The sequence below is a fragment of the Cebidichthys violaceus genome, unplaced genomic scaffold (assembly GCF_023349555.1).
Source record: "Cebidichthys violaceus isolate CVI_PGR_0920_01 unplaced genomic scaffold, fCebVio1.0.p SCAF_15, whole genome shotgun sequence".
NCBI classification, from domain to species: domain Eukaryota; kingdom Metazoa; phylum Chordata; class Actinopteri; order Perciformes; family Stichaeidae; genus Cebidichthys; species Cebidichthys violaceus.
This window is the reverse complement of record NW_027176318.1, coordinates 7042896-7056839: the sequence shown is the minus strand read 5'-3', so window position 1 is coordinate 7056839 and position 13944 is coordinate 7042896. Positions and strand designations below refer to the sequence as shown.

General features: G+C 40.6%; 1 protein-coding gene across 1 annotated transcript in view; it reads right to left on the bottom strand.

Moving 5' to 3' along the window:
• LOC137871775 (trichohyalin) overlaps window positions 1-13944 on the bottom strand; it is a 116616-nt gene that overhangs the window by 32302 nt on the left and 70370 nt on the right. The window contains exons 21-25 of the mRNA XM_068709733.1: window positions 7744-7853; window positions 7392-7466; window positions 6200-6293; window positions 6061-6101; window positions 1767-1869 (exon numbers count right to left, since the gene is read on the bottom strand). Of these exons, the coding sequence (XP_068565834.1) occupies window positions 1767-1869; window positions 6061-6101; window positions 6200-6293; window positions 7392-7466; window positions 7744-7853 (423 nt within the window). The remainder of the gene's footprint in view (window positions 1-1766; window positions 1870-6060; window positions 6102-6199; window positions 6294-7391; window positions 7467-7743; window positions 7854-13944) is intronic.

Genomic DNA, 13944 nt, shown 5'->3' with positions numbered 1-13944 from the left:
TCTCCTCAACCTTCACATACTGCGGTGAACTGGTGGGCATATGTTTGGATGAAAAGGATGTGTGTAAGTGGGGGAGAAAGAAAGAACGAAAGAGACAGAAAGACACGGGGAGGTGGGGGGTGGGGGGTGTTATTGCTGGTGCATGAGTGTGTTTGCACTTTTTTTTAGTGCTGGGTTCCATTCAAGTATTTTAATACAAATTATGAAAATTACTGAGCTAGGAAAGATGAATAGAGACAGCAAACTTTGAGCAAATTTCTTCTCGGTGGCAAAAAGGTATTAATTTTCTCTATTTTAATGGAGTTTGGGCTCCGTTGGCATAGGATGATCAACAACAGAATATACTGTGGAATAGCTGTCGGTTCCATCACTCTCTGCAGCTGCCTTATGCATCTCTTTTTCATCTTTGCATGAAAGCGTGTAACAACCTGGACATTAGCCGACACTAAAGCACAATACAGTGCCAGCTCGCTTAAAGCTAATCAAGCCTTGAAATAATCTCAATTCTTCCCTCTGATGTTCATCTTCACCCCAGTTGATGGAAAATCACTTAACTCAAATCTAATTTTGTGTGACATTTCAAAAGTTTGCGTGAAATTCACTTGACAGTCGGATGTAAATCAAGGATGCACGTGTTGTATAGCTGGTGTTAATATGCGCCTGTGGGCACAGGAGAATGCAACAGCACTAAACCAGTTTGTGACTGTGAGTAAATGAGACCGATCTAAAGAAGAGACACAGACCTGATTTATAACCCCAACACCTTCCACATAGATATACTGAGACGTTCCATCCAGCTTCTTTGCTGATATCTGTATCTGTGTGCAAGTGTGAGCGTGAGTTTGTCCAGTGGACAGTGAAGGGAATAGCCTTGTGTAAATGAACTGCCTGTCCTTTCCGACTGTGCTTGTACGTTTGTGTGTGAGTAGAATGTCCTTGTTGGATCGATGTGTGTAATGATTCACACTAGAGATTAAGAGGTGCTATTACACACCTGACCTGTTAAACAACACCTCTCTCTTCCTCTCTGTCGGCCTCTTCCTCTGCTCCACCTTTCTTTGCCATGTACGTGCAGCCGATGCCATTTGCTTTTCATTGAAAAAACACTACGTTAAAACTTCAACAAGTACCATCTTTTGTCGTATCTCGTCAATCAGCGGGCCATTTCATAGACTAACTAAAGACGGGTGAGCCGTTCCCCAGGCCTTGGAGTTTTGGAGAACTGAGGGGGCTGAGGAGTACTTTTGATTTGTTTCTCCTTTGGTGATTTGTTGACTCCTCTGAAGTTCAACACAGTAAAAAAAAAATAATGTCAGCTTTTCCTCAGAATATTCCTCTGTGTTTTTCCCCCCACATTGTTTTATCACAGCGGGCCATTTCCCTATGCTGTCATGGAGAGATCAGCACGGCTGTATTGATATACATCCCTCTCTCAGTTTCATGAAAGGGAAATCATTTACCAGTTGAAGAAACGTCACTGCTTTTTCCCGATACGATTTGTCCCCCCTTCCCCATGCTGCACACACACCCCCCGCCCGCTGCAGACTTTTCACTTTTATCGTAGGAAGAGGAAATGGATGTCTGTGTGTGCCTGTGTGTAAGTGTGCGTGTGTGTTTGAAGTTGGACGTATGAAAGCTTCCTCTTCTGTGTGAGCTCAACAGCAGGTGGGCTGGTGCGTGGGTGTGTGTTTGTATCTGCCGGGTAAAAGGACTGTCAGGACCTGGTGTGTGTGTGTGTGTGTGTGTGTGCGTGCATGCGCTCTTACTTGTTGATTTAGCATTCTGATGGCCTCCAGGTTGCTTCGAAGTCTAGTCTGCATGTCCTCGATTTTGCTGAGGTTTAGAGCCACACAACCCTGCTTTTCCATGCTGTAACACACAAAAGAAATGAACTTTGACATCTTTACAATAAATCTTACGACCTGATTAAGAAAACAGGATGATAAACTTTACTTTCCAGCTGCTGCTTGAAACTGGCTTGTAGTTGTAGTTTACAATAAAAAAACATTAAGCATACACTTCACTTGTCATGGTCAACTTTTAAACCATAGTATTTTTGTTCAATGATATGCATTTGCGAGAGAAAAAACAGTTCCAATCAAATGTCCTCAAAATCTGGGGCATGAAGAAGTTGGCGTACATCATCTTCATTATAACTTATTACTAAACTCAAAGATGGGTGAGCAAATGAGTTCCAGAAATCATTAAATTATATATGAAAGCGCTTATAAAAGTGAAGAAAAAAAAATACAAAAACAAAACGAACGCAACCGCAGCCAGGGAACATTAAGAGTACAAGAAGCCATTTAAGATTTTAACTGTTTATTAAAAACGTTTTGGGAAATGACAAACAAATGTTGGGGTCTGCTATCTTCAGACCCAGGGCTGACTAAGGAATGTCTATTAAATTAACGACGGTGGATAATGGTGCTCTGTGCGAGCTGAAGATCTAGCTGCCCCCGCTTTACGCTCTTTCCTTCATGCCCCAGTGAACCTGTCCAGTTAGCATTCGGAAAAACCTTCTAAATACTTTATTGAAGACTTCTTAGCCCATTAAAGCACCACTGTACCTCCCCAATGTTAATTTTCTTGTAAAAGAGCAAGCTGGGATTTTCTATCAGAGCAGCGGATGGAAAGACGGTCCCGTTTTGCTTCAGTTGAGAAGACGGGCACGCTCATCGAAACGCTAATAAATGACATTATTGTTCCTGTGGATGTGGGTGAGCTGAGACAAACACACACACACACACACACACACACACACACACACACACACACACACACACACACACACACACACACACACACACACACACACACACACACACACACAAACTTTTCTCCCTATTAGTGATAACTTAAAACATTTAAGATCTGTGGAGACACTTGAGGGAGATGCTAATATGTGAAGTGACATTTTTGTCTGAAAAGTTTATGAGATTCATTAGTGGAAGAATTCAGATCCCATGTATTTGTAACCATCTATGGTAAACCTCAACCAAGAGACAATGACAACAACACAAACAACAGTGACGGTAGCTCCACCGTACCATCTCTCGACTGGGATTTGACTGGCAACCTTGAGTTCCAACACATACCTATAAAACTGAATAAAACCATTTTAAGCAAGAAAAGAATGAACACAAAAGCAGTTACAGTGAAGTACTTAAGGAACGGATATTATCTATTTGTTGTTCCTGTCATCATTAATGTTTGACTAAAATACTGCTCACTGTTTCAGTCAAATATCAATGATGAAATTATTCTTAATAATAATTAATTTATTCATTCATTCATAATTCAAACACCAGCTGTCAGAACATAATCTGAATCACTGCCTATTAACCAACAAACTAATCAGGCTTGGACAATTTAAGCATTTTCTTTTAAAGAAACCTCATTTCCTGAAAATTAAATCCATAAACTTAACATAATTGCAACTGACCCTTCCAAATCTTTTAATTTCACACCGTAATGACGATACAAAGAACATTAATAAGAAGAAATGCTGACGTTTCCTTTGATCTTTTTTTTTTGAGTTTCCATTGCTACAGCGAAGGAAAAACAGGAGGCAGAAAATCCAAAGCGCAACATCTCCACAGATTCTTCACATGATTTAAACGCTTTCCTAGATGGTAATGCGGTCTTCAGCAGATCATGAAACATCGCTGCCGCTGAGGCAACAGTGTGAGATTTATGCACCCGATGTGAGACGCCTGTGTAAACATGTGTTCCTGTGCTAACATGCAAACATGGATGTGTGTAATTAGCGGCCTAACCCAATCAGTGTGTGTATAATTACAGTCATTAGTGTCAAAGCCAAGCTGCCATGCTCTCTAAACTAGGCAATAAACTACATGGACCCTTCACTGCTCCGATCTCGCTCTCATCTTTCTTATTTACTGCTCTCATCTCAAATTTTATGCAAGACTTGACTGTCTTCTCCCGCAGTCTTCTTATCTCCTCTTTCTGTCTCTCTGTCACTTTGCTTCCCTGTGTTTGTACAAATCCTCTGCTGTGATCACTGGGTGCTCTTAATTGGAAGCACATTGTTAATGGTGCGACTGATGAAGCCTGATGCTTTATGAGCGCTTCCCCCCAGATGGGTTGTGTCAGACAGTCACAGCAAACAGCCTCAATCTCTGCCTCCACCACTTAGTGCATTTCAATGTGCACTTGTTTTCAGACATCATTTTAGATAATTTGAGGTGAATTGTGAAAGATTTTGAGACAGATATTTTAATTTATTTGAGACTGGAGTGTCATTTCTGTTGAGCAACACACAAAGATGTTTGCGTCTCTGCTTGTATTGCATGCCTTTCAGATTTCACAGCAAACCTAGCAGTACATTGCCTTACAGCATAAACACTGCTCGGTGGCACAAACGGAAGCCATTTTGCATCGATCCTAATGAGCCTTGTTCCCAAGCCAAAAACCCGGGTCTGTCCTACATTTTCAGAACAACCAGCATCTCGAACCGGCCATCTAAATAAAGACATATACAATTGACAGATAATGAGTAGACATAGAATTTGACATCTCTTTACATAAAGTACATCCTTGAATTTGGTAATATACTTACTTTTCTAACAGTTTCTTTTATCAATCTAAATGTTTACCTTCTCAAGCTTTACTGGTACAAACTGCCACCCATGATGTGAAGCCATGACACTCCAACTGCTTTGGAACAGAAGGCCATGCAATCATAATATATTTCTTTAATAAAGGCATATCTAATGACAAAGCCTGCACGCCATGTTGATTGCTGCCAGTGATAGTGACAGTGGAGAGACACTGCAGATATCCCCTTTGCCACCAGTAATGAGATTTATACACTGAATGTATATGGCTGCCATGCAAATATCATGACACATCTGTTGCCTCATGGATGTATGATTTTCATACATATGGCATTTTGGTTAGGTGTGTGTGTTGGGGGGGGGGGGTCTACAATAATGAAATGAAATAAATTAGGAGTCCTCATAATAAAGAAAAGGGGAGAGGGAAATAAAAAGAGAGAATGGATGGGAAGACACTATGGAAGAGGCTTTCATTCACTGTTTTTATCTCATTCCATGTTATTATATTCGCTCAATCAAAACCCCTCTTATGCATACATCTATATGAACTGCCTCTCTCGCTCTGTCCCCCTCTCTCGCTCATTCGCAATTATGAGGGAAAGACAAAGAAAAGCGATTCATCTTTCTGTCGCGGCCCCTTAATGATATCATTAAAATGACTGACAGCTTTGAATAGCAATGGAAACCTACTCCAGTCAAAACAAATCTGATCCGTTTTGGAAACAGAGTCTGGTGGTTCGTTAGGGGAGGGGTGCAACATGAGCGTGTGCATGTGTGTAACACGGGGTGAGGTGGGTGAGGGGGGGGGGGGGGTCGTTAATGAGGGAGACCTCAGGGGGTCACACTGGGAGTATGGGGAGTACTGCTACAGGCAGGTGCCCCCACAAACACGCTCTCCCACACGCAAACACCCTCCGTCTCTCACTTCCATCCTACACCCAATCCCATCTGTGCCACGTTCCTTTTAATTGCCTTAATGAACATATCACATATATCTCCTCTCTATTGATGGACGCTATTTGACAGCCATGGGGGTGGCAGGCAGGAGAGGATGGGCCCTTGATTGGAGTGTAATCATTGTTAAAGGCCCAGCGTGAATAACGTATTCACATTGACGAAGAGACACGCACACACACACACACATACAAACATATACACACACAGGGAAACACAGGTGGCTAGGCCCACAGGGTGTTTCATTCACAACTTGGCACTCCTGCTGTTATTACCATCATCAGCTTTGTTCGGGCTAGATTGTGTGTGAAGGAGCGGAACACGGTGGGCAACGCATTTGTTGGATGTGAATGCTAAACTCTGATCAGCTGGTGGATACACACAAATGTATGCACTTATATGTACACTCACACACACACACACACACACACACACACACACACACACACACACACACACACACACACACACACACACACACACACACACACACACACACACACACACACACACACACACGACTCACGTTCTCTCTTCTTGCGGGATGCCCAGGTCTCGGATCCAGGCCTGCAAACAATTATTTAAAAACAAACCTGTTTTTGATAGGCTCTCTTTAGTCTCTCCCTACTTGTAGTTCATTGTTCTTCCACTTTGCACTTGTTCACCTTGAAGCGTTCCGTGTCTCTCGCCATCTCATCCCCAACTTCTTTCAGTCGCTTTACCTCCGCCTTCAATGTGTCATTAGAGTCTTGAAGATGTCTGACGAAGCCAGGGAGATGCAGAGACACAATTTAAGAGAGAAACACACACAGAAAGGCAGACACACACAGAGAGAGACAGACACCTATTATCATCAAGAGACTCTTGTTAACATGGGAGACAAAATATTCTGCCACACAACGGCAATGGTGTCTGTGTTTCTCTGCTTCCAGGAGAGCATTTAACTAGCAGTTCAGACATTATCACAGACACACACACACACACACACATCATGATCTATTATAATGAAACACTGTATATATTTCCGCAGCCATTTATTACTTACCCTTGTTGCTATTTATTTCAGTATTTTGTGATGCCACCGATTCTCAATATCCAAAACTATTAAAACAAGTTGTAATTCTGATGTTTATTGTACTACTATATTATAAATCAGAAGCATGAAACTTTTATTAAATGGGAAGAGATGTAGAAATGTCACGTTTTATTATGTTCAGGGAGTTCCAATGTGTAAGTAAGAAACACTCTATTGCTCTAACTTCACGTAGCCCGTGTGTTCCTGGTGTAAAAAGACAGTTCTTTGCTACAGGTTACCAGAGCAAAAACGTTAACAAAACACACACACACACACACACACACACACACTGTATCTTAAGAACGACAGAGAGGGAAAAAAGCAGACACAGACGGTTATGGTGCTGCTGGGCGGGGCTGAGGGAGGCACCACAGGGGGTGGGATGACAGAAGACAGCTAGACTGCTTTGATCTCTGGAAAAAGGAATATGTCACGCCCATGCCAATGTGTGTGCATGTGTGTGCATGTGTGTGTGTGAGTCATGATGATGCAGATATGCAGAATGACGGTCAGGTGCGAGCATGTCAGAGAATCCACCTGAATCACTCTGACACATGCACAGAAACACATACACATGTACTACACACAAAAACACACGTAATTGTATATGCGCAGACACACCCACACACACACACACACACACACACACACACACACACACACACACACACACACACACACACACACACACACACACACACACACACACACACACACAGAGAGGCCAACACATAAACCAAAATTCACTAATTGATACAGTAGCGTATATAACAAATACTCACTCTTTCTCTTCAGTGACGATGAGCAGCACCTTGTTTTGGGCCTTCATCTGGGCAGTGAGGCTCTCGTTGGAAGCCCTGAGAGCAGAAGAAAGACTTTGACATGTGGAAAACTAACACATAACAGAAACACCCACCAGTTAAACAGTATATTTGACCTTAATAATGTAGTAGTGTTACTTTAACATTTATTCATGTTTTTGTACATTTTACAGTGTACAAAACCCATGAAAAAATACACTGCGCACCGACACAATCAAATAAAAAGCATGCAAGGTACTGGGAATATTTTTCGAAAACAAATGAATTGAATTAGTAATAAAAAAACACATCACAGGGTTAAGTGTGGTCATACTTTTGTTCGGTAATCCAACGGTTGACGTTAGTCATGACCAACTGGCTCTCATGGCGTAGGTTTGCCTTGTCAGACCGTGCCCCCTCCAGCTCCGACAGGAGTGTGTCCACCTACAATTCACAGTCAAACTTTACCTATCACAACGCCAGCTGTCATACAGTAATGGTTAATGCTGTGCTTCAATAAAATAGTTGTTTTCTTAACTTTAAAAACCCACCATCTATTCTCTGACTGGATTTGTGATGAACAGAAACTGCAACATTCACTCCATCATTGTTTCAATGTGCTTTAGTTAAACCAGATGTTTTTATAGCTTAAAAAATACAACTTTCTTTTATGGGAAATATCAACTTCTAACACTGGCTTTCCAGATATGGGTTTAAGTCTCTCTCTCGCTCTCACTCTACACTCACACCGAAGATGTGAAATAAAGGAAGGTAAAAAAAGAGGGATAAGTGGGGCTCTAATAGATGTGACACAATGACAGGGTGAAAATAAATGTCAAAAATAGAGCATAATAGCAACACAAGAAAAAAAAATCAGTTAAATGGAGAATAATGGGGGATGAAAGAGATGGCATTTGCAGACACAGGTATAAATAACAGGGTTAGATATTAAGCAGGTGCAAAGCAGGAAAGATGGAGGATGGGGAGAGCAGAAGCAGACTGAGGACGAGATTGGAGAGAAGAGACGGGTGAGGGGTGAAAACAGGGATGGGATGGCACTGGCCAAACTGCTGACTTTTTCATTCTGCTTATCAGTCAAGACCTTTCCAGGCCTAAACTCTTGGGACCCTGACACATTACCCTTATCGCCATGGAAACACATTGATATACCACACCATTTTCCCACAAAGACTTGGGAAAACATGAAAAAAAGTTTCCAATATGTTGGCCATGATTTAAGGATCCAAAAATGTCATATGGTTAACCCAAAATGTCAAAATATCAACTGCTGTGTGAGGTGAATCATGGACTGTGTGCATGTTGAATCCCATACGCACACCAAAATATTTTCCTGCTGATGTTTATCTTAAGAACCCCACAGAGTTAAATGTAAAAGACAGCTGATCCTATAGATGCCGAGCTGAGTGAAAAAAAATAGTATGCAGCAGTAATCAAAGAAGTGAGCCTTCATTTCATCAAATGACTTCAGTGAAACAGCACAATATAGCGAAGAGCGGAGAACCATCAAGATGACAAATAAAACAGATGAATTGTCTGTAGTGTTCATAAAGTCTGTAACTTTGTCTCTGCTTGTTGATCTAGTGCTTGTTGGGCATTATGTCAGTACGTACTGTAAGTCCAACTCCGACAGGCCACATCCACATTCACAGCAAGGTCACTTGTGCACCCCAAGGTTAAAGTGAAAATAACATGCTTATATGTACAACTGTATCTAAGAGAAGCACAATTTGTGCAACAACTCACAGCAATGTAACATATTTTGCTTCTGTATTATTGCAGCAAAATGTGCAATGTAGAATACAAATTTGCTGCGACATCAAATGCTTCAGGAGCGGACAATAAATAAAAAAAAAAAAAAATGCTAAATGAGCCAATGCTGCACCAGATTTCTGATACTTGATACGTACGTTGGCTAAAAAAAATCTAATAACTGCATTTTTTGCAAATAAAGCAATAAATAAAAACTGAAGTAACGATGAAATTACACCAAGCAAATCACTTAATTTTGAAGAGTAAACTCAGTCAGGGCATCAATTGTAATTGCATGTATCAACAATGGAATACATATTGTGGATACCCTGTTTCATTCCTGTCATACACAGACACATCTTCATGTGAACGAGGTTCTTACAGTATGTCGACACCAAAACCACCCGTTAATACTCCACTAGTAATTATATACACAGAAATATCAAAACCCTACTATTCAAAAGCTCAAAACACCACAAAACCCACAATGCATCTGCACACACCTCCACACGCATGAGCATGCACACACTCACGCACACACTGTGCTGTAATGACAGTAATTACCTGTGGTCCCACATTAACATCTCCCTCCTGACCGTCTGACTGGCTCGGCTAGTGGAGGGATGTAAATCGCAGCACAAGTCTGATGTTGTGATTAGGGCTAAATTACGCACCATCACTCTGTTTCCACCGGTGTCAAGGGAGGCAGTGAAAGGGTGTGTGAGAAAGAGGGGGAGAGTGTGAGAGAGCGAGAGCGAGACGGACATTTAGAGAAAAAAGGCACAAAGGAGGTGCAATTGCAGGCAGGGGGAGGAGTAAAGTAGCATACCTGCTTAACATTTAGATTGGTTTTGTTGCGCAAATATTTTAGCAGATGATGGGGGCTAAAAGGGGCAACAAAATGCATTTGGGACACACTAACCAAGTCGGGCGATACCACTGGTCCTTTCAGGTCTATGCTAGAGAATATGAGTTTACTACTGCAGTGCTGGTGAAGGATGTGGGATCAGCTGCTGCAACGGTATTTGTCATTTTGATTTGTTTGCTCTATCAAAATAACGCACAGTTGTCCAGTCCACAGCCCACACTTTTCATTGACAATAGAAACAATATGGACTTGGTGCAATCGTTTTCTGAACTTATACATCTGAATGAACTTTTATGACAAACCTCAAAGTGTATCTGCAGGCCAAAAAAATAAATAAAAACATTGTGGGGACTTAAGCAGTTAATGGATTTTCCTTCTATTCTATTCTACATGGAGCCGTGGACGAGCATCACATCGCACATTAGCTTTAGGACAAAAGTGCATCTTCACTAAAACATACCAAGCTGTCCAAGGTCGTGGGATAAACATAATTCAAAGTTAACTTTTCTTGGAAAAGAGAGGAATATGAAGATGAGGAAAAAAAAAAAAAAAATCAGAAACAGACAGCCTGGTTGTTGCTACCATCACCATCGAACCGCCAGAGCTGAATACGAGCCATTACTCTGTTCCACTCAGCTCATCAGAGCACATCCTCTCATCAAATTAATGAACACATTTATTGTTAAACACGTTTTTATAAAACATTCATTCATTCTGTCTAATTAAAAGACCCAACAGGCCTGACATCACTTAAATATGCATACTTATCACTCACAGGGTCTGAATTAAAGATCTAGAGGCGTGTGTGTGTGTGTGTGTGTGTGTGTGTGTGTGTGTGTGTGTGTGTGTGTACACTGTATGTGTGCATGTGCTCGTACGGTGGCAGGAGAGAATGAGGTTCCCTAAGCAGGTCTTCTCACTCTAGGCTTAATGGTGATAATCATGGCGTGACCCAACATTAAGACCATGTGCGCGTATGTTTGTGTGTGTCCCACTCTCCCTAATGGTGACGATGATGACATGTTCTCCATTAGACTAGTCAGTGGGCCACAGCAGATCTAGCATATTAATGATGCTGATGATGGCTTCTTTAATTACCTTCGTCTGCTGCTGCATGGCCTCACTCCTTTCCCAGAGTCCTTTTTTATCACACACTCTCCTACGCATGCTGCTGGGTTGTTTATCAAAGGCTGCCATTATTGAAGTCCCCTATCTTGTGTCTAGCCTGCGTGAGCACAACTACATTACCAGCCTTGGTAGAAGATTCTCACCCACCAGCTGGATGAAGTTACCACATCGATCCTGTGGTATTCTACAATATAGAGGGAACTCTGGCTGTGTTTCGGGGTGCAGACTGTAACGTGTCCATACATTTGCACATACCTTAGATCACACAGTTTCTGAATTTAATCATAACATTGACAATTTTAGAGAGCATTTCATTTGCATTTATTTATTTATTTAATATTGCATTCAAATTCATTGTAAGAATAATTGTTTTAAATAACATTTCATTTCTGAGAAGTTTGCTTTCTTCTAGTTTCTGAAAGAGGATGTTTTGTAGAAAAATAAGTTTAAAATGATCCAAGTAAGGTGAGGTCTTTTTTGGTATCGTACTAAATTCATCATGTCAGCACTTGCATCATTCAAACAATACCAAACCTATTAACTTAATTCTGCATTAGATTGAATTTGCCAGTTCTTAACGTTGCAGCAGGATTACTGGAGAACAAAGATGCAAACAGTGTTGTGCAGCATCTAGGACTGATATTTGTTGGTAACCTCGTACAATAGAAAGCTATAAATGAGTCCTGGATTTGAGGGATTCCCATTTAGCAGACCGTCCGATGTTTAGTTGTCCAGGTGACCATCCTGCAACAGTGCTTAGCTGACAGCAGCAGCACAAAAGAACAATTTTAGATTTTTATTGTTGCTGCATTGTTTAGTGATGAGCTGATGCAGCAAGAGTTTGAAAAAACACTACCAGCCACGTTGTTATTTTTTCTGCACCTTAATAAGATGTTGGAAAATAAAATAATGTAGAGGTGGGAGGCATTTATTTATTATTTTCCGCTACATGATTGATTTGTAGGAAACCATTTATGCTTAAACACACAAAAAGTGCCAAGGCCGATCTCCTCAGTTCACTTTAGAGTACAGTGAAGGAGGCCAAAACTCAGACATGCAGGGTTATCAGTGAGCATCATACTATTCACATGTTCTCTTAGGGAGCAGCCTTTATATGAGAAGTGGGACATGATATTTACTAAAACACATATCACTTAATGAAAATGCTGCTGTGGCAAAATGTTGAAAAGAAAAAGAAACCTGCTTTCATAGGTTTCCATTTGTATGTTAATAATCAAATCAATTTAAGCTAAGTAGTCTTTATTCTTTGGTTCTGAGACTGACAATGACTCTATTTAAAGTCATCATTAGTGATACTAAATAGCTCTTTTAGAATCTGTGAATGGGATTTTAGTAGAGAAAGTTGCAGCTAAGGTGAGATGATTAAAGGATAGCCTTGAGTAATTACAATAACACTACTTGCTACTTGTTTTTTTCAAATTAGAAGCTGTTAGATGAGTGGCATGTGTACTTTGTTAAGAATCATTTCCACTCATTATACAAGTTTCCTTTACCAAAGTCTCAAACTCAGGTATACAAAAGTGAAGAGTCTGAACTTTGACTAAGTGATAGAATTGAGAGAACAAAAGGTTCTACAAATCCTACTTTCTTTCCTATAAAGCTAAACTAAACGTGACCTAAGAATGAGAGAAGTGTGTTCAGCAATCGGATTGTATATCCACAATTGAAGGGATGATTGATAGTTTGTTCCTACGCCAATATTAAGGCAATTTTAACCTACTTACTATCAGATCTAAGATGCTTAGAATCTGTGCATTTAGATGTGTTTCTGGTGGTTTGCCATCTCTTTTCCATGGATCTAACTACCAAGCATCTCTGTTCTCCATATGCCTGCTCACCAAACATTTGAGTAGTTAACTAAATGCATAGGACTGTGTCAAAATGTCATTTTTGTAGGTTTTCAAATGAGGCTTTGAATGTCTGTCGTCATATTTTTGACGTCATCACCAATTCAAAAAGAAATTGTGAATAATATGATTTTGTGTTGTGGTTGATTACATGAATGTACTAATTTGTGGTGCTGTAAGATTGGTGCTAGACCGCTCCGTTAATACAGGTCCGGGCCTCACTGTTGCAAGCGGCAGATTTTAGTCGCAATGAAAGTGTTTTTTTCTGAAAGGCTAAACGCTGTTAAAAAGCCTTTGGATTGAAGCAGAAAATTACGTTCCATAAAAACACAATGTGAATTATGTAATGATTACATTGATCTTATTTCAATAAACGTTTACTTGTGGAGCACCGTATCGCTGGCTGTGTGGGTGAGAGAGTGACGGAGAGAGGGGAAGAGAAGGTGGACTATTGCGCACAATGTCTCTGTAAGTTATTAGTAATAATTTGAATGTCAACGTTATGAATGAAGCTTTGAACTATTTGATGCAGCACTAGCTTTGGATATGGTGACATTGTTGTGCTAAGCACAGACACGTAGATTTTTAAAAAGGAAGCCATTCTTTGAATAGAGGAAACACTTCTATGAAATGAATTTAATGTTTAGACTTTAAACTTTTATAAATGTTTATTCACATTACTAACTGTATTGCATGCAAAAATCTTAACGATTCAAGTATTTCAAAGGAGACAACAGAGGCTGAGCCACGCTGTTGCCCCCTGGCGATCCTGAATATACCCTACTGGATGATATGAAAATAGAAACGATTGCCCAAGCATAATGAGAGAGAAACACTCTTCCTTTGCTAAATATCATATGTCCCTCATGAACTTTTGCATACAGCAACTTTGAGGTGGAGA